Source organism: Protomyctophum bolini (assembly GCF_963924005.1).
Source record: "Protomyctophum bolini genome assembly, chromosome: 1".
In the NCBI taxonomy this organism is placed as follows: domain Eukaryota; kingdom Metazoa; phylum Chordata; class Actinopteri; order Myctophiformes; family Myctophidae; genus Protomyctophum; species Protomyctophum bolini.
This window is the reverse complement of record NC_137862.1, coordinates 12,429,471-12,452,820: the sequence shown is the minus strand read 5'-3', so window position 1 is coordinate 12,452,820 and position 23,350 is coordinate 12,429,471. Positions and strand designations below refer to the sequence as shown.

Genomic DNA, 23,350 nt, shown 5'->3' with positions numbered 1-23,350 from the left:
CGTCGAACCCCGCGTCGTCATATCGTCAATATGGCGTCTGTCCGTCGGACAAAGGCGAATCAGTCTCACTACGAGATGAAATCAAATTAGGGAAAAGGGGAGACCGCGTTTTGGAATAAGACGGGCTGGTGCATGCTGGCCTGAGGAGCGCGGGGGAGCAGATCTATGTGTGTTTTAAATATTGTGTTGGTCGGAGGAGGACACAGACAACAACGCTCAGGTAAACACTGTCTCGAAGCAGCAGGCTTTACAACTTGGCTGAAGAAGGCTAACACGGTGGCTAGCTGCTGGTAGCCTGCCCCGCAGGCTTGGCACTTATTGGCACCCTATTGCCACTTTGTGGTTGCTTGACAGCCGCACACGTTAGTGCAGTGAGCTGCCTTTCATTCAGTCCTGCAGGGATGGCACATAGTAACTCAGATGCATCATGTTGTCAGCGAGCTACAGCGAAACACCCAAATTGTCTTTATTCTGATTTGTGCGCTCTTCTCTCCGACTTGGAACATCTGTTTGCAACATCTGCCCGGCGCAGAAAGTGCGTAACGCCGACATTGGTGACCCATGGAATAATGCGACTCCAGAGGTCGCAGTGTTTTCTGCCGTGAAGACAAGGGAGAAGCGGGGGGGGAGATGGCGCTACACCCCTATCAGGGTTGGTTTGTTGTGGTTAATGTTTTATGTTGTGCAAATTTATAGTCAGAAGGTCAAATCATTTCTGGCATGTGAAATGCTGACATTTTCAGTGAAGTCAGCCAGGGTTACAAAAAATATTCTAAAGGACATTTTCTATTGCCTTTTGAAATCACATGTACAATTGTTCTTTGGCTCAACAATACCTGGGATATTTAACATGTTTTTGGTTGGTTGGTTGGTACCGTTCAGCATCCTCGCTGCCAGCGTGTTTGCAAAAAGCCACCCATGGAGTCACAGAATCGTACAGGTTAACAAACCTGGTGTAACAGTTTAACACTAAACTTCGGGCGCAAGTAGGCTCGCTCGTGTAGCCTACATAAAAACAAACAAACGATATAAACATGTTGTTTTCCATTGCAAACTTTTGCCAGTTTATGACAGCATGGTAGCCCACATCATTCCACATATAAATCTCAGTACTATTATATCCAGAGAGAGTTTCAAGTTCAACTGTACCATTTGAAATGTAGTGATTTTATAAGTCTACGTGCACGGGCGTGAGTTTATTAGTTTATATGCCTTCTTTCATTCTCTCCTGTGTTTTCCTTCTCTGCTTTATTTTTGCTGAGCATGCTACTCGGCAGTATTTTACTTGCAGTCTGTTTCACCACAATACCAAGGCTGGCTCAGAGAATGGAGCACGCATACACACTTTTATATTCCTTGTTGTAGTATGTAGTCTTAGACTACATACTACAACAGCATGCATTAGTGCTAATTAGACTACTAGTCTAATTCGCACTAATGCATGCTGTCCATCTTAGAGGAAACATACAATAGAGCATGCACATTCATCCAATAACTAAATGCCAGGTGCCGGGCCGAGGTTAATAATAGAAACAAAGATTAGGTCTGCACACTGAAAGCTCCAAAGCTTAAAATATTTATTAAGGTTTTTTACACCATAGTGGACATGACAGCTCTTCATCAGGAAGATTCAGGATGAAGAGCGTGAGGCTCGAAACATCAGTGTGCTGACCTTATCTTTTGTCCATCTAGGAGAAAGCGTAATTTGTCAGGTTGTCATTTCTTTGGTCTAATAGACACTAATGAATGTGACTGAATAATGGCCCTGAACAAGTGATCAGGTCATTATTCATGATGTCCATTTTCCAAATTATACTTTACTTTAACAAATTAGTCCTATGTAAGTTGTCCTGGGTCCTAACCTTTTCTCTCATGTCATGGCACACTTTTAGGTCTCATCCTTTTGGGTGCAGTAAGTTGTTCAGACATTGGTCCTACACCCTGTCTGAATTACATGCGGTCCCTTTAGGTTTCATATATGGTCTAGTTAGTACAGTGGTTTTCATTCAACCATTTCATTTGGTGTCATTTTATGCTTTCAAGAGCTAAAGATCTAATAAGGGTCCATTTGGTTACCAACTCTCCATCATTTCATTCAGAACCACCTGGATCCCCCTCAAGGACCACTGGTGGTCTCCGGACCCCTGGTTGAAAACCACTTGTCTAGTAGTATAACAGAAACTGTGGGTTGTTTTGTCTGTCTGTCACAAAAACGTAGAATTGAATAACTTGCGTTATAGGCTATAGCAAACACGTAGCATCAGCAACATTGATTAAGGTAATGGAATCAATCAACACCTCAACTCTTTGCCTTTTTTATATTATATAAAATTTGTGGAATGAATTAAAGCACCAGGAATTGTTGAATGGGGAGAGGACAGCTCTACTGTTTTAAGACACGTAAAGAAGATTATTTGAGTTGAGCATTGCTGCTGTACTGTTGTCATGTTGTGTTCAATCTGTTTTAAGACACTTGAAGATTATTTGAGTTGAGCATTGCTGCTGTGGAATATATGTCAGTGTGGTGTTGTGTTCAATCATTGCATTTAGGCAAGACTTCATTTTTCAACCAAGCACTACTCTGGCTGAGTTCACTAAGTAACACATCTTCAGCCATAGAGCGGGTAAATAATTAGTGAAATCAGTGTTTGGTTGGAATGAAAACCTGCATACACTCACATGGGTTTACCCTATGCCTCCATGTTGCATGGACACACACACACACACACACACACACACACACACACACGTGTCACACGCTCTAGTCTAGGTGGATAGAGTTTCTTTCTTTACACTATTCTGGTATTAGCGTATTCATGTGTATCACTGGAACTCTCGTCTAGACTAGTCTAGTGTTTTTACTGCCGCAGGCTGTGATCTAAAAAGAGTTGAGGGATATGAACACTGTTATGTCAGTACTTCCCTGAAAACAAATATGTTCTTATGATGGTGATTAATACACTGCAGCACATACATGAACACAGTGAAAATCCAATAGTTAACATGGCAATTCTGTCATGCCTCAGTTTTTGACAAATTATGTCATACCTTATGTCGTATACTTTCAAAGTTTATCGCCTTTTTCATTTGGATTTCATGCTAGCTGAAATGCAGCGATGTATGTGGTGGAATGCATGGAACTACGTAATGACAGAGGAGTGCTGCAGAATATGTGTTTGAAAAATGAATGTCGTGGTGGCGGGTTATTAATGGGAGCTCAGCCCGTAGACAATAGACGGTTAAAGTCTCCCATGGGGTTAATGCATCTTGTCTTTATATATCACAGAGCTGTGTGTACGCTGTCTCGTTTTGCATAGTGATAAGCAGTTGTTGGAAAGAGAAATCCTCAACAGTAAGGCCATTTTTCCGTCCTTTTCAATAGAGATTATGGTTAGAGTAAATCTAGTGTTGGAATTACGGTCATTTAAGGGCAAGGCTATTGGGGCATGAATGTGTGGCTATGTGTGTGCCTGTAAATTAAATGCTCTTACATCTTTTTATTTAGAGTGAAAAGGTGTTTTTTCAGATGCACACCTACTGTGGGCTGTGCCTGCCTACAGGCATTCTGGTGCAGTGTAAAAATGTCAGACTGGAGGTCATTTAACACACTCAAGAGTAAATCCTGAGCAGAAATCGGAATATAATACATTTCATTGTCAGTCTCAGAATGTCTTGCTGCAGGGATGTGTGTGTGTGTGTGTGTGTGTGTGTGTGTGTGTGTGCATCCTGTCTTCCTCTGTACGCTGTGTCCCAAGGAGCAGATATGTGTGTGATATGCTATACGCCAATGACTCATCTCTCCTCCCCTTTTCAGCTTCAAAGGGAGAAAATATGGGGCCTTGGCCGCGGAAGATGGAAATTTTCCTTGGCATTTTCCCAAGTCGCTCTACCCCACCACACACACACACACACACACACACACACACATCTTCCTCTCTGTCCGTCTCTTACACACATGTTCGCATGTGGATTTATTGTTTACCATATTTTACATTTCAAATACTTAACACTCATTTAAGAGCAGTTCTTGAAATCAGTGATTAAATTACTGATTTGTCGTAATAAAAATAAATCTTTATCAACAATGTGCATGCGTATCTATTTTGAAACAAACACAAACGTCACAGCTCTGAACTGTAATGGCTGATATGGCAAGATCAAGATGCCTACTATTTTGGTGACACCCCCCCCCCCCCCCCCAATGCCTTTCTTCCAATTTACAATTTAGGCATTTAGCAGATGCTCTTAATCCCCACCCCCCCACCCCCAAAAAAGGCCTTTCTTCCCGGGCCACTGTTGTTGTTTGATTGATTGATTGATTGAAATCTTTATTAACAGTTTGCAGAATTACAGTACATTTCAAGCACAAACTCAATACAAAGACTGTTAACTGTGAGTGGACGACCCAATTAAGCCTTACACTTGTTTACAACAGGGTCCACATTGTTCAATTCATCAAAACATTTAGAGACAAACAAATAGACACTTCTATGTAGTTAAAGAACAGAACAGGAATTCATCATATAGGAAGCGAAAAGGGAAAAAAAGTATATATACAGTGAGGGGAACAGGGGGATAAAAGAAAAGAAAACGAAAGACAGAGTGTAGGGCGCCTGCACACAACACCATGCGTTGATGCCATGTGTGCATATGTGCAGGCACCCAACACCACGTCCATACAAAAACATAGTACAATCCATAGTACAAAGACAGAGTGTAGGGCGCCTGCACACAACACCATGCGTTGATGCCATGTGTGCATATGTGCAGGCACCCAACACCACGTCCATACAAAAACATAGTACAATCCAGATACAAATTCAGCTTTTACAGAGGCCAGTTTCGAATTGCAGCCATCCGTAGGTGCCCTTTGAGAGCAGTTTTGAAGGAGCCAAGGGATTCACATGTCTTAATGACTGTTGGTAGGGCGTTCCACATTTTGGTTATGGATGGTTATGATGTTTTCCACTATCTACCTTTTACTTAAGATATTATTTTGGCTGTTTCTGCCTTTACTGATAGGATGAAAGTAGTCTGACAGGAAATGGGGAGAGAGATTGGGCGGGAAGACACGCGTTAAAGGCCGTCAGGATCGGGAGTCGAACCCGTGGCACGCTGTCAGACTGACTCAGCAGCCTAGGTGCCCGGACGGTTGAGTCAGGGTCTGTCTGTTTTCTATGAGTAACCCTGACTGCAGAGAGAGATTCACTAACCATTCACAATACTTTTAGTGTCAGATAACATTGTAGTCTACTTTGTCTTTTAGTTTCCCTTTTCTAATATTCTAAATTTCCTTACATCTCTTTATAATGTGGTTTCCGTGAAAGAAATGTTGGTGTAACTGTTAATTATTTTTGGTTCAGGGCTCAGGGATAGATTATCTCTGGTTCCAAAAAATGTAGTGATTGTTAATTATTAAGAGATGTCTGGTGTCTGCCTGATTCTGCTATATTTATAAGGTGGTTTTCCTTTGGCTGTCTGTTTATCTGTCTGCGATGATCTATAATAGACATCCCTCAGTCTGTGCCACTTTGCTTGCAGATCATTATTCCTTCCACCAGAGGGTGCTGAAAACATGTCTAGACTATGCACACACTTAGTTCGCTCTTGATGTGACACAAGTTGCTATTATTTCAATGGGAAACTGTTGAAAAGATTACATAACAATCTTCATTCATGGAACATACTTTTATACACACGAATGACTATAACTATGGTAGCAGGGAATTTCTCATGTAAACATAAGTCAAGCCTTGCTAGCCACACCCATCCTCAGTGGTTTGAACCAACTGACATTGGCATCCTTAAGCCCTAACCACACCAAAGGGTCAAGACGGTTTCAGCGTCTGTGATACAGTATGTCTTGTTCCACGTTGACCATAGTGATTCAACGCATGGAATTCAATGGCCCAAACCACACCAAAGGTTCAAGATGGTTGTAGCGTTAACTGAACTCCTTGCAACCATTTGGACCCAAGGAGTTGCATGGTGACCCTTTGGTGTGGTTAGCGCTTTAGAGCCCCAATCTCTTATTGTAGGGCTGAAATCTTAAACAATAACAAATAACATAAGTAATGTAATTGTGACTCAGATACTGATACATGCAGTTGATTGATTTTGGCCTGCGTTGCTAGTCGTAACTCAAATTGTGCATATAATGAATTTTGACAGTAAACATGTAGATTTCTGTATGAGACCTAACCTAAGCCCAACATCCCCTTGAAGGAGTGGCACTAATATGAAATGCTCTATATTTCCATGATTTTATAATTAACCCAGATTATTTTATTTGTGCCAGAATTGGTGGGCGGGGTTACATTAGGATATTTTGTAAACAGCAATGCTTTACAGTGAAATAAAATAAAGTACCATAATTAGAAAGCTACAAGGTGATTTTTGGCCTATGGGTGACTAGGCCATGGAGTCAATAATGTAGAGTTGCTAGCGTACAACAATGGCAACAACAACATGACAATCCAGCAAGTGTTTGAGATATCTTGTTTGTGAGCAAAATGTTAAATGGACTGATCGGACAGCTCCTCACCCTTAAAAGCGCTGAAGCTACGCCAACTAAAGTGTCTCCTCTCCTCTCCCCTCCTCTCAGTATGTCGGAGCGCTGCGAGGAGCCTCGTTTTACCATAGAGCAGATAGACCTCCTGCAGCGCCTCAGGAGAACCGGGATGTCGCGGCCGGAGATCCTCCACGCACTCGACACCCTGGAGCGCCTGGACCGCCAGCATGGCCACAAGCATGGCCGCCGGCCTCTGAGACTGCCCCCTGGTTCCTTGCCTTGCTCCTCTGACCCGTCGTCCCGGATCGGCGCCACCACCTCCACGGCCACACAGACCACCTTCCTGGCGGATGGCCTCTCTCCGTCGCCGCCCGCAAATGGCTATGACGCCTCGCCTCCCCTCCTCCCGACGGCCATGTCCACGCCTGTCGCCATTGTGGGAGGTCCTCCAAATGGCCTGGTCGCTGTGACGAATGGCAGGCTGTCGCCACCAGCGTCGCGTTTTCCTGTTGCCGTGGATAGCGGCGGGAGTGGCATGGCAGCACCGGCCTACGTGTTCGACACCAGTGAAGAAGATATGGATGTGGATGACAAGGTGGAGGAACTGATGAGGTAAAAGCAGAAGTAATGCACCCATTTAAAACAGACATTTTTGTAGAGATTTGGGTTGTGTAGCTACCTTGTCATGATGTAACTAGTCCAATGGAGGCCTAACTGAGAAGAACACTATAGTCTTCTATAAAACATGGGAGGTTGTTGTTATTCAGGGTAAACACCTAGCACACCAAGTGTTCCTCATTATGTGCAAACAACCTGGCAATAAAGAATATTCTGATTCTGATGTGGCACACAAATCGTAAATTCCCCATACGGTTCTGCTAAAACCAGACTACAACAGGCTGATAGGCCATTTTATTTCCACGCCCGAAACTCAACTAGACTTTCAATGGTACAAAAGATAATAGACAGTTGGCATCGCGACATATGCCCAAAATAGGGACACAAGGTTGAAAGATGTTAAAATCGAGACATATCGGCTGCATTGCAGATCCTCATGTCATCAGGAAAGTAAAATAAAATATTGGTCAGACCAACATATCAATCGATAACTTCAGCGTTTTTTATGTATTTATTAATTATAATTTGATTTATTAGACATACCGTCCGTGACAAATAATTATTCACTAAAAATGTGTAGGATAACCATTGTGCTCTAGCCATATAAAACATATTTAGAGACATTTTGTGAAAAGTGAGATGAGCAGGAGGAGTGATCAGCACATGAAATATCCTAGCTGCTTGCTTCTGTGCAGGCCTTCATTGCTACACACATTGAACCTCAGCACCATATCAATATATATGTAAATGAGTCTGCTCAAATGTGTGTGTGTGTGTGTGTGTGTGTGTGTGTGTGTGTGTGTGTGTGTGTGTGTGTGTGTGTTTTTATTTGATATATAATGCTCATAATAATATTTAAGCCATATTCTGTTTGTCTGTCTGTCTCTTGCTCCATCCCTCCTCTTATCCTCCAGGAGGGACAGCTCCATGATCAAGGAGGAGATCAAGGCATTTCTGGGGAACAGGAGAATCTCGCAGGCTGTGGTCGCTCAGGTAACAGGCAAGTATCTGCGCCCTTCCCTTATACTTTGACTCGTGACATAATAATATGATTTGCATTCAACAACTTCTCCTCTCTTCTCCAGGCATCAGTCAGAGTAGGATCTCTCATTGGTTGCTCCAGCAGGGTTCAGACCTCAGTGAACAGAAGAAGAGGGCCTTCTTTCGCTGGTACCAACTGGAGAAGACCAACCCAGGTAATACCTCCCAGTTTCCCTTCAACAACTCTACATCAAAACCAGTGACGAGCTCCATTAAACTTAAAGTGCTAGATATATTTTATTTTAAAGCAGTGTCCAGCTTCTTCTATAAGTAGCGTTGTATGTATTTATGCACACAATGTACACACAAATAAATTCATTAAAAGGCACTGATTAGGCCTGGGCCTTAGCTCAGCGGTTCAGGCACCTTGGCCGGTAGTCCAAGTCTGGCAGTGTGCCGCGGGTTCGACTCTCGATCCCGGCGGCCTTTACTGCATGTCACCCCCCCCCCATCTCTCTCCCCCATTTCATGTCAGCCTACTGTCTGTCCCCCTATAAAGAATATAAAATAATGGCCACAAAAAAACGCCACAAAAAAAACATTAAAAAAGGCACTGATTACTTCACACTGGGTGGGATTTTCATTCTTTCTTTTGCAGTGTAAAGGGAAAACCATTCATTAAAATATATCTATATCTATTGCTGTGTTGCTTCCCCTTCATCAAGTTTTATTCACAGATTTTATCAAGCATTGTTAAATGATGTCATTAATGAAGTTCAGGGAAAATAGGATAATTTGCAGACATCCCTCCATCATTGTTTGGTCCATATTTGATTGTCCATATGTGAATTTCCCAGTACTGCATGCATCCCTGTCTCTCATGACCAGCCTCTAAATCAGTGTACATTTTTTCAGCATATTTTGATTTAGTCTTCAGTCTTTTGAAAATGCACATTTAGTCTTTAGTCCCATTTTAGTCTTCTGAAATTATATCAAAAACCTTAGTCGACTTAGTATTTAGTCTTAGTCGACAAAATGAACACTGCTCCAAATCTACATCGTATCCTATTCCTGCTTTTTTTCCTCCACATGGAATGAACAGGAATGAGTCCTTAATCAAATCAACAGCAGGAATCAGACATTAACATTGAAAGGATGCTGTATTTGATTACATTGCCAAACATTCCTCCGTCTGCTCCATAAATGTTTAATGAGGAAGAGCGTGCGTGCGTGTGCGGGTGCAGTACGTTGTTCAGACTAGTCATTGGTCCGACAAATGACAACCCACCTCATCTCCTAACCTAAACATAACCGCAAGCACGGGAGCAGACGCTCGGACTAATGCCCTGTCTGAATTACATGCGGTCCCCGCGTGTGCGTGCGCGCTACAGAGAGAGTGAAAGGTGTGCATACGAAATGTGAGTGGATGTACTCATGCATGCATATGTTTCACTGTATGTTGTACCAGCCTCTAATGGATGTCATGCTCCTTTTCAAATGGATTAATACAGTGATGTCCAGACAGCCACTTAGACAACATATATCGCACACAACTCATCACGTGGACATTATTTCAGGTCTCTGCACAGAACTAATAAAAGAGAATGTATTACTATTTTTAACAAAAATAAAATCTATAACGCAGGTTCTGAATGTCAGGTTTGGGGATAAAAAGATATTATGACACCATAATTATCGGCCCGATAAAATTATTAATAGCTCCAATAATATATTGTGTATATATATTCTTTATTTTATATATTTTCATATGTTTTCAGTTCTGCTAAATGATTATTTGTTTCATCTGCTGATTGTTTGCTGCTGACACCCAGCGTGTCATAGGTATCACATACTGTATTTGCTTTAGGTCATAGTTCTATATTCAATGTGCCCTTACTCAATGTCTTTATCGATCAGTCTCGAGAAGCATGAAGTTATCGGTTTCAAAAGAATCAATATCGTGCATCACTACTGCCAGACTGCCAGTGTGATTTTGGTGTCTGTGTGTGTGTGTGTGTGTGTGTGTGAGACATTCACTGGGTAACATTTTGACATGGTTTAGGTTTACTTCATGTCACGGTACAGGTTAACCGATTTGGTTGAGCGGAACTTTATAACTTGGTTTAGGTGAACTTCATGAGATGGTTTAGGACCCAAATGCCAAAGCCATCTCATAATGTTCACATAAACTTTATGATGGAAAACAGTCATGAAACAAAATGACATGCCTGCGGTTATTTTTGGTCCTTATACAGTAAGGTATGTGCCAGTCTCTCAGGGTTAGATTTCTGACTCCAGGCTGTCTGCTATCTGTTTCTCTACTTTGTACTGTAGGTCCATCACTAGTTTTCTCTCCTGAACATGGAACCGCTGAAAACTTTGTCTTGTGTAGTTCAGTGGTTCTCCAATATTTTCATGTCAATGACCCCCGAATTCATATTTTCAGACTTTGCCACAGACCCTCATCTGAAACTATTTTGTGCCAGAGACACCCTACAAGATCTGTGTTAAAATGTTTTAAAAAGCTCACAATATGATGCAATGCACGAAACGGTAAAGACAAAACATGAATTCAAGGTCTGTAAAATACATGAACAAAAGACTCTCATTAGAACAGCAGCATTCCAGGCCATACATTAAGACAGTAGACTACAACATTAGGGCTCCCCCTACCTATCCGATCTTCTCGAACCATATGCCCCCCCCCCCCCCCCCCGCTCCCTCAGGTCCAGTGAAGCCAACCTCCTGAAGGTCCGCAAGGCCAAGTACCGCATCTGGGGGGACAGGGCCTTCTATGTTTCGGCCCCCAAACTCTGGAATGAACTCCCTAACCATCTCAGAGTTGCTCCCTCTCTCCTCTCTTTCAAAACCTCACTCAAAACCCACCTCTTCAGGATAGCTTTCCCCAGCTGTGGTCTCGTTTATCCTTTTATCTTTTTAACCCTGTATCTGTTATGTTTTGCTTTGTTTTTTTTTCTTAATAAAGTCTGTTCCTAGTGTTCCCATGTAAAGCGCTTTGGGTATTTAGAAAAGTGCTATATAAATTTGAGCTATTATTATTATCATCCAGCCAGCAGACTACAGTATAGTGAGCAGCCCTTTATTCAGGATAGTGCGTGAAAAGATACGGAATAAATTATTATAATTGCATATGTTTGGAAGACACAACGCACAACGCACAACGTTGATGTGGTTGCTCTGTCCTTAGGTGCAACTCTGGCCATGAGAGCTGCCCCATTGGCTCTGGATGACATGGTGGAATGGCACCAGGCCCCACCCCCCATTAGCTCCACCCCTGGCAGCTTCCGTCTGCGAAGAGGAAGCAGATTCACCTGGAGGAAGGAATGTCTGACTGTCATGGAGAGGTGAGGACTGATCACATAACGTTGCCATCGAGCAGAAACCTTGCATCTCTTTATTTTTCCTAAATGAATGCGTGTCACACAAAAGTAGCAAAATGGCTCATCTGCTAGATGATGATCGTAGATCTGCTTTTTTTTTGGGAAAGTTTAAAGTGAAAATATTCTCTGGGTTCTATAAATACTGAACAAATAGAAATGATTAACAGAATAGAAATCTCAGAAATTGTACACAATAACCTGGAATAGGCTCGTCAGTCTAGTTTGCAGTACTTCTGCAAACTAGACTGTGTGCAACTGTGTTGCTCAATGAAAGACCCCGAAGTTTTCAATGAATCGGAATCAGAAGACTTTAATGCCATGACATGTAAACATGTTAGGAATTTGGTTTGGTGGACAGCAGAGTGCAGTTACAACATTAGGACAAGTGCAAAACAAAGACAGTGCAAAGAATAGTGAAAGAATGGGGGTGGAGGGAGGATAGAAGGGGGTCAGGGGGGGGGACACCAGCAGCGTTGAGGAGCCGGATAGACGTGGGGGAAATCTGTTTGAATGTCGGGCCTTCATAGTCTTTAGGAACAGCAACCTCCTGCCTGAGGGAAGCGGGGCAAAAAGACTGTGGCCTGGGTGTGCAGGGTCAGCCATGATCTTCCTGGCCCTCCTCAAAGCTCTACTCCTAAACAGGGCCTCAAGGGGGGGAAAAGAGCAGCCAATCACCCTCTCTGCTGATCTTATGACCCGCTGCAGCTTGGCCTTGTCCTTGGCCGCTGCAGCGGGAAACCAAACAGTGATGGCGAGGGTAGGCATCACTACCCTGGAGATGAGCCCTACCAGGGTGGTGTCGTCTGCAAACTTCAGAAGTTTGACCGACTGGTGGCTGGAGGAGCAGCAGTTGGTGTACAGGGAAAACAGAAGGGGAGAAAAGGACACAGCCCTGGGGGGAGCCGGTGCTGATGGGTCCTCAGCTCAGAGATGGACTTCCCGATCTTCACTCGCTAAGTCCTGTTGGACAGGAAGTCTGTGATCCACCTGCAGGTGTAGTCAGGCACATGCAGCGCAGAGAGGCCACTCTCCAGTATGGGAGGCAAGATGGTGTTGAACTCCGAGCTGAAGTCCACGAACAGAATCCTGGCATAGGTCCCCGCAGTGTCCAAATGTTCCAGGACGTAGTGTAGAGCCATGTTGACCGCGTCGTCCACGGACCGGTTGGCTCTATATGCGAACTGCAGAGGGTCTAGGAGAGGGTCTGTGATGTCCTTCAGGTGGGCAAGGACGAGGCGTTCATAGACCTTCATAACTACGGAGGTCAGGGCGACTGGTCTGTAGTCATCCTGGGCTTTTTGGGGACAGGGATGATGGTGGAGGCTTTGAAACAGGCTGGTACCTGACAGCGCTCCAGTGAGGTGTTGAAGATGTTACTGAACTCAGGATGGAGGGTGAGACAGCGTCCGCTCCGGCCGCCTTCCGGGGGTTCTGTCTCTTAAACAGGCAGTTCACCTCTCTCTCTGAGACAGAGAGGAATGGGCGGGCATGCATGATGTAGTCATACGAGAAAGTATAAATTATCTCTAAATCTGATATATATTTTACCATCACTGTAGGAGCCGTAATGTGTTTGCTTCTAATGTGCTATTATGATTGACGTAAGGTATGTCACTTTTATGGGCACTGCACAGGTAGTGGGCGTGTCACCGGGGCTGGGGCCCTGCCACTCTAGTTTTATGGCGTTACCTGTCACTTGGGTGAGGGAAGTTGGATAGAGAGAGGAGGTGAGCGTGGGAGAAGACATTTCTGTTGACCGTATCAAACGCACCTTTTATCACCAGTAACAACCACGTTCAGTTATAGCTAAAAGCCTGGGAACTGTTGTGACTCAATTCGTGTGGTGACTGAATAAATGGTCAAACTTACAACTGGAATGGACCTGGATTCATTGCGTGCGCGTCATACAAGCGTCTATTTACAGTTCTATTTGTCAGCTCCTCGCGGCGGCCTTTAAACCGCCGCAACAATCACTACACACATTTATTTGTATTTTGTCAGAGCACTCAATCTATTTTGCACTTAGACTATGTATGTGTTTGGTTCGTTTATTTGTATTGAGTGTGTGTTTCTCTCTGCTCAGCTACTTCAATGACAACCAGTATCCTGATGAAGCTAAGAGAGAAGAGATCGCCAATGCGTGCAATGCTGTTATCCAAAAACCAGGTGAACAATGAGAGAGAGGGGGAGGGATCAGAGAAGCCAAATTCCAATACCCTAATCTCTGCACACTCACTCACACTCCTTGAGCTTAATTTTGTAGTACTTCTGTCCCAATTGGTAATTTGCTTTTTGAAGGAGCCGAGTGGGCTCTCCAAGCCACTTGGAGCGGCTAACACAGAGTGTACATAAAGTGTAGGCTCCGTGTTTCATGTCTCTTCGTGGAAGACTTGCACATCACATGTTGTGTTCCAGTGATCCAGCTGTGTGACACGTCATAAGTAGTTGCTGAATTTGACGTCACTTAAAGCAGTGGTTCCCAAAGTGGGGTCCGGGGACCCCCAGGGGTACCTGAGGGAGTTCCAGGGGGGACCCATCTATTTTGTTCATGTTCATAAAGTGCTAAAGTGTTTAAAGCAGTGGTTCCCAAACTTTTTCATGTCAAGGACCCCCAAATTGACACTACTTAGCCCGTGGACCCCCATTTGAAAAGATATGCCAGGGACCCCCATAAGAGAAGACGTCTACATTTAGACGTCTACAGTTAGACGTCTACATTTAGACGTCTACATTTTGTTCATGTTCATAAAGTGCTAAAGTGTTTAAAGCTAAATGTAGACGTCTACATTTAGACGTCTACATTTTGTTCATGTTCATAAAGTGCTAAAGTGTTTAAAGCTAAATGTAGACGTCTACATTTAGACGTCTACATTTTGTTCATGTTCATAAAGTGCTAAAGTGTTTAAAGCTAAAAGTAGACGTCTACATTTAGACGTCTACATTTAGACGTCTACATTTTGTTCATGTTCATAAAGTGCTAAAGTGTTTAAAGCTAAATGTAGACGTCTACATTTAGACGTATACATTTAGACGTCTACATTTAAACGTCTACATTTAGACGTCTACATTTAGACGTATACATTTAGACAGTGTCCCCCTGAGTGCCTCCCCAGTGTGCCTCCCGAGTGCCTTCCCAATGCCTCCCCAGTGTGCCCCTGAGTGCCTCCCCAGTGCCTCCCCAGTGTGCCCCTGAGTGCCTCCCCAGAGTGCCTTCCCAGTGCCTCCCCAGTGTGCCCCTGAGTGCCTCCCCAGTGTCTCCTCAGTGCCTGCCCAGTGTCCCCCCAGTGTCTCCAATAGCAATACAAGAGCAATAATACAAATTAATCTTAATGTATTAATCTTATTAATTAATGAATCTAATTAATTAATCAAAATTGCGGCCTGTGCCCAGCACCATGCCAAAGCTTTTTCCTGCAGGAAACACTGCTTGTGGTTGTAAATATATTGTTATCCGTGTTGCGAGGATGAGAGGGTACCTGGAAAAATATCTACCCCAAAAGGGGTACCTGGTCCAAAAAAGTTTGGGAATCCCTGACTTAAAGAGTACATTGGGTGAGCGTAGATAGAGCATTCCAATCCCTTTGAGGCCAACCCGGTTGATTACTTCGTCCTCATATCTAATCCTAAGGAGCGAGTGGAGGATGCAAGGGGAGTGAGCGAGTGTGAAAGTTGGGGTATTGGAATTTGGCTAGAGAGAGGAAGAGTTGGGGGGGCATAGAATTTTATAGAAATTGTACACAAAATAAGGTGTGTGTGTGTGTGTGTGTGTGTGTGTGTGTGTGTGTGTGTGTGTGTGTGTGTGTGTGTGTGTGTGTGTGTGTGTGTGTGTGTGTGTGTGTGTGTGTGTGTGTGTGTGTGTGTGTGTGTGTGTGTGTGTGCGTGCAACAGGTAAAAAGCTGTCTGATTTGGAGAGGGTTACCTCTCTGAAGGTTTACAACTGGTTCGCCAACCGACGTAAAGAGATCAAGCGACGAGCTAACATAGGTAATGTTTACTGCCATTCGTAACGCCTGTGTGTCTGTCTTTAGACCCCTTTCTACAAAACGTTCCAGGAACTAAAAAGGTTCTGCAACTACAGTAGTTTCTTAAATGGACACCACACCACAGACCCAGAATGTGTTGTCTTGAACTAGTCCTGTGTATGTTGAAGCTGAACCGTAGCCAGTAGGCATTGGTATGTTATGGAGAGGTTTGTGTTTTTCGAAGAAGCAGCAATCCTGGAGAGCCATGGCATCGAGGTCCAGAGTCCAGGGGGACACTCCAACAGTGATGAGGTCGATGGAAATGACTTTCCTGACCAGGTAACCCACCCATATCACACTGTCTGTGACAGACAATGATATTGTTTCTTGTATCGGCATCAAATGTCCAACTGTCATATCGTGCAGCCATGCCCTCGTCTCTGGTACCACTAAGAAGAGGCCTTCCTCTGAAGGCGTTTTATGCTCAAGCTCCCAGCACTTGAATGCTGCGCTGTTTGTATCATACCCTGAAGAAGGCCGAAATGTTGGTAATCTTAAAATACAGTATTTGCATCGCGACTACGAGGCTGTGCGACCTCTTTTCTGTACTTCCTGCTTACTCATTGTATTTGACCTTGAATCAAAAAATATATTACTGGTTCACTGTGGGGATTTACACTAATAACCTTTGAAGCATCGCCCGGTCTCTCATGTATGTCCGTTTCACGAAGAATGTTGTGACCCACTAAACACAAAAGGCGTGTTTAGTGCGGCAGTCAAACTGTTAAACTAGAATGGTGCCTGTTTGGCACTGGCCTACTTTGAACGATGCAAGTTGGAAATGCATGCCCCACCCAGTTATTATGTCCCTTTTATGTCCATATATGGAGTTCTTTATCAGGCATGCCCAAATATGGAGTCTATGCAGGTGTCAGAATGATGGCAGAACAGGCCAGCTCCATATATGGAGATATAGGGGACGGGTGATCAGGTCCAGATCCCAGACAGAGGCTCTACAACGGCCACTGCACTCCCTGTGTGGGTGTGGAACGCGTGTGTCAAATAATAAAAATAAAAATAAACGGTTCTCGAGTTACGTGGATTACATTACAGACGTACACACATATGTGTTCAATATTATGTGAAAGTCAGGGCTCTTTTGTTACTGTCCTGCACAGTGAAATAATTAATCAGTGTCAATTTATCCATTTGCAACTCCAAGAGAGCACAAATTCGCAAATTAACCGTCCAATTTGGTTCCATTTGGTTCCATTTGTACACTCTGAGGTTCCCTGTTCGTAATTCCATTCCTATTTTTACACAGGGCTGTGAGGTGACGTTGTTTGACAAGAGGGTCACAGGCAGAGCATTTGGTTTCAGTCGACTGGACCTGTCTTCTCCCACACAGGTACAGTAGGTACATTAGGTACACAAAACACGGACAACAATACACTGTTACTCATTTGAGATCACTAAAGGATCAAGAGGTTGTGACAATAAACTTTTCACTGGGATTTCACTGGATTCACTGGGAAAATCTCTCTCTAAGAAACTACATATCATTTCCAAATAACTAGCCTGGCCTGAATGGATTAACAGGATTAATTTCTTCAATATATCCAACTGAAGGTATAGGTATATTTTTATTCAATTTCTAGTTCCATTGATGTGTAGATATGATGTGACTTTACCATTAACTCCTTAACATGAATTATTATTTCACTGTAACCTTTATATTTCCCCAATGAAATACAAAATAACCTGTAAACTGGGCCAAACATTATTATTAGTATTGTCTCCCTGCCTTTTCTCCTTTACTCCTGTGCCCTTTCTCTGCTTTTCCTTGCAAACCCTTTTATTGTCTTTCTCTCTTCTGCTTGACTCTCCTCCTCTCTCTGACAATCTCTCCTCTCAGGTCCCAAGCCTCTTGCCCAGCTGGTTGGCAGCGTGGCCTGCTTTGGGCAGAGGTGGGTTGGTGGGGCCGAGGGGCAGCTCTCTAATAGGCCGGTCCCTGACATTGGGGGCGGAGCATCACGCAGAAGGTTCCAGACTGACAGGTGTGTCCTGGTCTCCCCCTTCGCCCACCTCCCTACAGGACGACCCCACCAGCACCAATCACAGTTCACTCACCGAGCCCCAGGACCCAATTAGCTTGGCCGTAGAAATGGCAGCGGTCAACCATAGCATCCTGGCTCTGGCCAACCAGGCAGCAGTAGCAGCAGCTGTCGCAGGGTCAGCGGCTAGAACAGGAAACGGTGAAATCAAGACAGAGGTCCTGGAGGATGAGGATGAGTGATAGAGAGAGGGAGGTACAATGGCAGAGTGAGAGAGACCTGGTATGGAGAGAATAATTGTAGATTTTCTACGTTTACATGCACAACAAAATCTCCCTAATATTCAGGATAGTTCCACTGCTGTGCATCCGGTTTGTCGATAGTCTATATATACACAATTTGTCCGTATTCGGGGGAAGGAAGCAGGACAGGCTGGGTGATATTTGTCAATGCACCTACTCCTACGGGCTGGGGGGCAGCACCTGTCAGCTGAGAGTGTTGGGGGCGGAACAGCAGGAATTAATTTGAATAACGGCTAAATTGGGGAGGGTTTTGACTCTTGTTTCAGTGACGTGGATAAGGTTTATTCTGGTTATATCCAGGATAAGGTACCTGGAATATCCTGATTTTATCACACTGAAGCATGTTGACATGCTAAGCTGTTTTGTTGGGCATCATGGGGTGCACATGCTCAGTTTGCAGACGACGGTTATGAAAAAGGAGCATCAAAGTAACAAGGAACAAAATGGCCAGTTACAATAGTTTTCTCTTGTTGTAACTAGCTTAAAATGGGGGTCTGCTCATAATTCTGACATCCCATTATTCCGACCATTAGAGCGTTAGTTATAATGGGGCCAGTTGGACCAACGGGACGGCGGAATAATGCTAGTTATCGAGAGAGCAAAGCTGAATAAGACTCCAGGATATGATTCCGTATTCAGGTTAATGTGCGCATGTAAACATAGATATTTAGGAAGATAGCGAGGGACGTGTGAATCAGCAACTGAACTGAAAATCCCAATTTCCAGGGAGAAGGTTTCTTTCTTATACACAACATCTGGAGTGTTCATTTATCTTGTCATTACCTTGGTCCATTTTTACATTCTCATAGTTAAGTTAAAATGAACACTGTAGCAGCCTCGCCAACCACCCCCACCCCTCATGTCCCCCTATCCTTAAAAGTACTGTTATCACTTACCAAATAATAATGGTAATATTACCATCATAACATTAAAACATATTTAGTGTTTTCTTGTTTTGATTTGTAACAGTTGACCACCAACAGACAGTTTTCAGCGTTACGCCCAGGCCACACTGGGTGCGGTGCGGATCCGCTCTGTTGATGGAGCGCATAAATAGAAATGGGAAATGCCACGCTAGAAAGCCTGCATGTAGATTACCGTACAAATATTGTAATTTAGAGAAGGGCTACTGAAAACAACTTCAAATATTTGAACTACTTTGTACAAAGCACAATTGTGAGTGTAAAAATGGACCCGAGTTAAAAGTGACAGTGCAGTATGTTGCTAAAATGTGCTCTTTGTTTGGGCTAATGGTATCAGAAGAAAAAAGCACTTTCCATGGTGCTTCATTCCCCATCTAAGGAGACCGAGAGAATTAGAGAGTGGATGACAAACATGATTGTGAGAGGGAGTTGTGCTTGATATTGGATGTTATCCAACGCATTAAGCTTGTATATTGACTGGCTGTATGATAATCATAGTTGGGACTAGTATTTTAAGTAGGCCAGGTTTTTAGATATGTGGTGGATATTCAGCCATCAGATGGTATTGGTAAAAGAAATGCAGCCATTGTTCTTTATGATTGATCAGTACAAGTCCTACTGACAAATCGGCTGCCTTGTGCTCTGTGGATAACTGTGCCCTGTACCAGTGGTTATAGATTAAGACCTAGGTTGGTGATCCTGAGATTGATTCCCTTAGCGATTTATTTTATACACAGATAGTTATGCTTAGGTATATGATTATGACCGTTCATGACGAAACTGCTCCTGCTCAGCAGCATCAACTGAAATGTATGTATGCTTCTCAGCAAGAGCAGTGCATGTCTATCTGAATGGTTGTTTGTTACGGACTCCAATGCATCTGCGCTAAAGGGGACGTATGAATATTTCCTTTGCAAATACGTATGGTTAATGGACTGGCGTTTAGGAATTGTGTTAGTGGTAGTTAAATTTAGGTAAATGGTTTTGGTGTGGTTAAAGTCAATCCAAAAACATGGCTAATGGCTTTGGCTTGGTTAAAGTCAGGCTAAGGATCTGAGGAGTTTGAGTGCCTGATGGATGAACATTTATTTTACCAAATGCCGCCCGATGGCTTAATATCCACTGCCTTAGAGATATGCTAATGAAAAGACACATCAAATGTGTCACTTCATTCGATGAGAAACATAGGATGACAAGAAACACATATATTACTTGTCAACGTGTCTATATTTGCTTGATATGCCATAATGTGTTATGAACACAAAATGTTATGTTATTCTTTTAATTGTATAGTTTCCATTTAAAATGACACTTTAAGGGATTCATTACTATGGTGCTAGCGTTCCCCGCCCTCAAGGCGTTTTCATTTGTCTGAGTGATTGACAGGTCACACAGGCAAAAGTTTAAATTTAAAGTTTAAACTTTAAATTGATCATGAATCAAAACTGGGTTAATTGCATTAGTACTTTACAAAACATCAAATCTATCTATAGATGTAGTAATTTGTAGGAGTCCCATTCTTATTGAATTACTGGTGCACTTTGGCTGCCTAACGACAAAGTGTTATAGGAAAAACAATACCTTGCTTTCTTTTCAGGACTTGGAGGGCGTACCAGCAATGGCCTGGTAACTGGTTCGTTGAAATACGGCTTAAAACCCGCCTTATTTACTATGCTAGCATAGTAAATTATTTACTATGCTAGCATAGTAAATAAGGAGGATTCAAAAAAATAATATCTGATCATTGTATCAATGCAGTACTAGTCTCGGAAACCGCAGGCCTTTTGTTTTCAAAGGAGAAAAAAAAGCCTGAGCTAGGCCAGCAGGAAAAGTGGCATAGAAGTGGGAGTGAACCGTGTATTTTGTTAAACCAATAACGGTGCAGAGGGGGGGGGGGGGGGAAGAGGCGGGCTCATAGGTTGGTGAACCAATAGGAAGACTGTCGGTTTCCAGCGCTAGTTTGGTCCGGCCCTCTATGCCCAGAAAAGCATAGGGCTCTTTCAGGCTAATGTAGTACAGATGTGGTGAGATAAATGCATGAAATGACCAGGGACTTCTATAATGGCCTGAAATTGTACAGTATAAGATCGATTTCAGATCATCCGCTAAATACCTGTCAAGCTTGAGTTCTAAACTCGACACAAATACCTCATCCACACCACACCTCAACTATAAGCTAATTCCCTTCAGTCACTCACTCACTCAACCGCTTCAATGTGAAATACGTTTCTGCGCATAGATAGAGATTTACTGGAGACTGAAAATAATGAGCTTTTGCTCTCAAAATTTGAGGTGACTTTGCAATCGATTTTACAATTCTGTATGCATGCTGTAATGCAACATTTTGATATTATTACGCTATGTAGAATATCAAAGTCTATCCCATCCAGCATTGTCTGGAAAGACACAAAGAGAATTCGGTTTTGCCATTGGTTTTCCAAATGGTAGAAAGGAAAGGTCTTTTTTTTTACCAAAGAATTACGGAAATTAAATCAATCTTTCGCCCTTGCCCGGATACTGTACCAGTAGAATTCCACAGGGTTGTCGGGTTAAGGCTTAAAATGTCTGAATGGAACTTGAATTTAATGGCAGAACAAGTCCTTTGATATCTGTTTTATTTGAGTATGTTTGACTGGCAGCTAAGCTGTCTTCCTGGGCTCATAGCCATTCTGAGTTTCAGAAACTCTACGGTGTCTCTAGTTAGTAGCATAGTTCTGTCTTGTGTGTCAAATATGTATTCCTATATGATAAAAAAACACAATACTGTTCTATAAATGCTTCGCTTTACATACTTTATATCTTTATTTTTTTAGCTGTCTGCCAAGCAGAAACATTTCTGAGGCGAATCATATGATTCATGAAAGATGTCTGCATGTTATGTTTTTGTAAATGATTGAGTTCATGATTATAAATCACGTCTTTTTTGTTTTGTAATGCAGTATCATACTTTAGATTTTAAACGTTTTATTTTTTTATTTTTTTTACCCAGGATAGTAGCTGAGCACAACTGCTCATTTTTAGCAATGCCCTACACACACACACACACACACACACACACACACACACACACACACACACACACACACACACACACAGACACAGCCGTGTGTGTATACAGTACTGTATGTGCTAGGCAGAATACCTGCACAGTAAAATCCTCAGTGTCAATGTATCCATTTGCAACTCTGGGAGTCTACATGTTTGTACATCTTAACCCCTTTAGACCTGAGGCTGATTCTAAATCCTGACCTTATCTTTCTGAAAAATGTATGTTGCTATATAGATATATACTATATATGGCAACAACGACCCCAAAAGGGGATCTCAGATTGAAAGGTATACAGTAGTTACGTATAGGTCGGTCTACTCTAAATGGGTTAAGTGAACACTCAGTGTGGTCCTTACTTTTTCAGACTAGGTAAGATCTGGCCCATGATTGTCAGGAGAAGCTGAATGGTCAGATTGCCACAATGTCTGACCACTTCCACATGGGATTGAGATCTTCCTTACCATATGGATTTGTATTCACTTTACCTCAAAGTACAACCTGTGCTAAACAGTAAAATCTTAAGTGTTAATCTAACCATTATTTGGTTACATGTGTACACTCTTGGAACATAAAAACGTAACAGTGGGTACAGATAAGTACAGATTTTCCCGTTTTCTCGCCCATCAACTGTGCTTCCTTTACGCCTTCCATATTTGCAGTGTGTATTCCATGTATGCATTGCGGTGCCAATTGTATCTGGTCTGAGCTCAGTGGAATCCAATTTTAGTGAGCAATGAGAAGGGCTCATTTGGACCACCACACACAAAGCTGCAATCCAGAATTTATTTTAATTAATACAATGTTATTTGAACCAATCTCTACAGTTGAGTATTAATACATGAATTAGTACATCTGCAGCTGTAGGAGGTGGTCTCCATACACTATCATTGTGAAATTTAGACCGTGGTGTCGGACAGGACACCTACTAGTTGACAAGTGTTACTGCCTCAGGCTAATAAGCGCAATATCTCCCCCGAACAAGAGGGGATTCTAGTCTGTCTTTCAGACTTTCACCTCACAATATGGAAGAGTAGATTAAAAACCTCATTGCAAATTAGCTTCTGTACTACTGGTAGGCTAGTGTTTGGAATAGCAGCTGTTTATATACTGTACAGTATTTAGTCACTGAAATGAACACAATGGTGTTCTACAGCTTCTGTCTACAAATATATTTCAAAGTCAGAGATTTTAGCACCTTCCATGTGACATGTGTGTACTTGTCCCTCTCTTTCTGTTTGTATAGGATTGAATGTCGCAACTCCATGCCAAATTTGGTAGCGTTACTTTATCGACAAACATGCATACCTCACCAAATGTGACTACAGGCCTTTCTTGAGCTGTTGCAGCCTGCATGTAAATTAATCTTGGTTAATAGATAAGTATTATGATTCACCCTAAACACACATTTACAGAAGGAGCGAGTGCATTCTCCGGCAGCGGCAATCGGACGCTGCCGGGGAAGGTGGGGGGATTATGTCACTCCACCGCCACTCCGTTTTGCGGCAGTGTCAGTACGTTCGGCGACCGCCTCTCCAGACGCCGCAACTGC

General features: G+C 43.0%; 1 protein-coding gene across 3 annotated transcripts; it reads left to right on the top strand.

Moving 5' to 3' along the window:
• Nucleotides 1-41: 41 nt before the first annotated feature.
• Nucleotides 42-20,658, top strand: LOC308319169 (homeobox-containing protein 1-like). 3 transcript variants are annotated; one of them, XM_080769060.1, is made up of 10 exons: nt 42-220; nt 6,605-7,123; nt 8,044-8,129; nt 8,215-8,325; nt 11,319-11,475; nt 13,595-13,677; nt 15,400-15,495; nt 15,721-15,812; nt 16,798-16,881; nt 17,389-20,658. In XM_080769060.1, exons 2-10 carry the CDS (start codon nt 6,606-6,608, stop codon nt 17,767-17,769), a joined length of 1,608 nt encoding a protein of 535 aa, XP_080625186.1. In that variant the 5' UTR covers nt 42-220; nt 6,605; the 3' UTR covers nt 17,770-20,658. The 3 variants fall into 3 exon arrangements, with proteins under 3 accessions (XP_080625186.1, XP_080625185.1, XP_080625187.1); XM_080769059.1 differs by having other exon boundaries at nt 15,718-15,812; XM_080769061.1 differs by having other exon boundaries at nt 15,724-15,812; nt 17,389-20,657.
• The last annotated feature ends 2,692 nt before the right edge of the window (nt 20,659-23,350 follow it).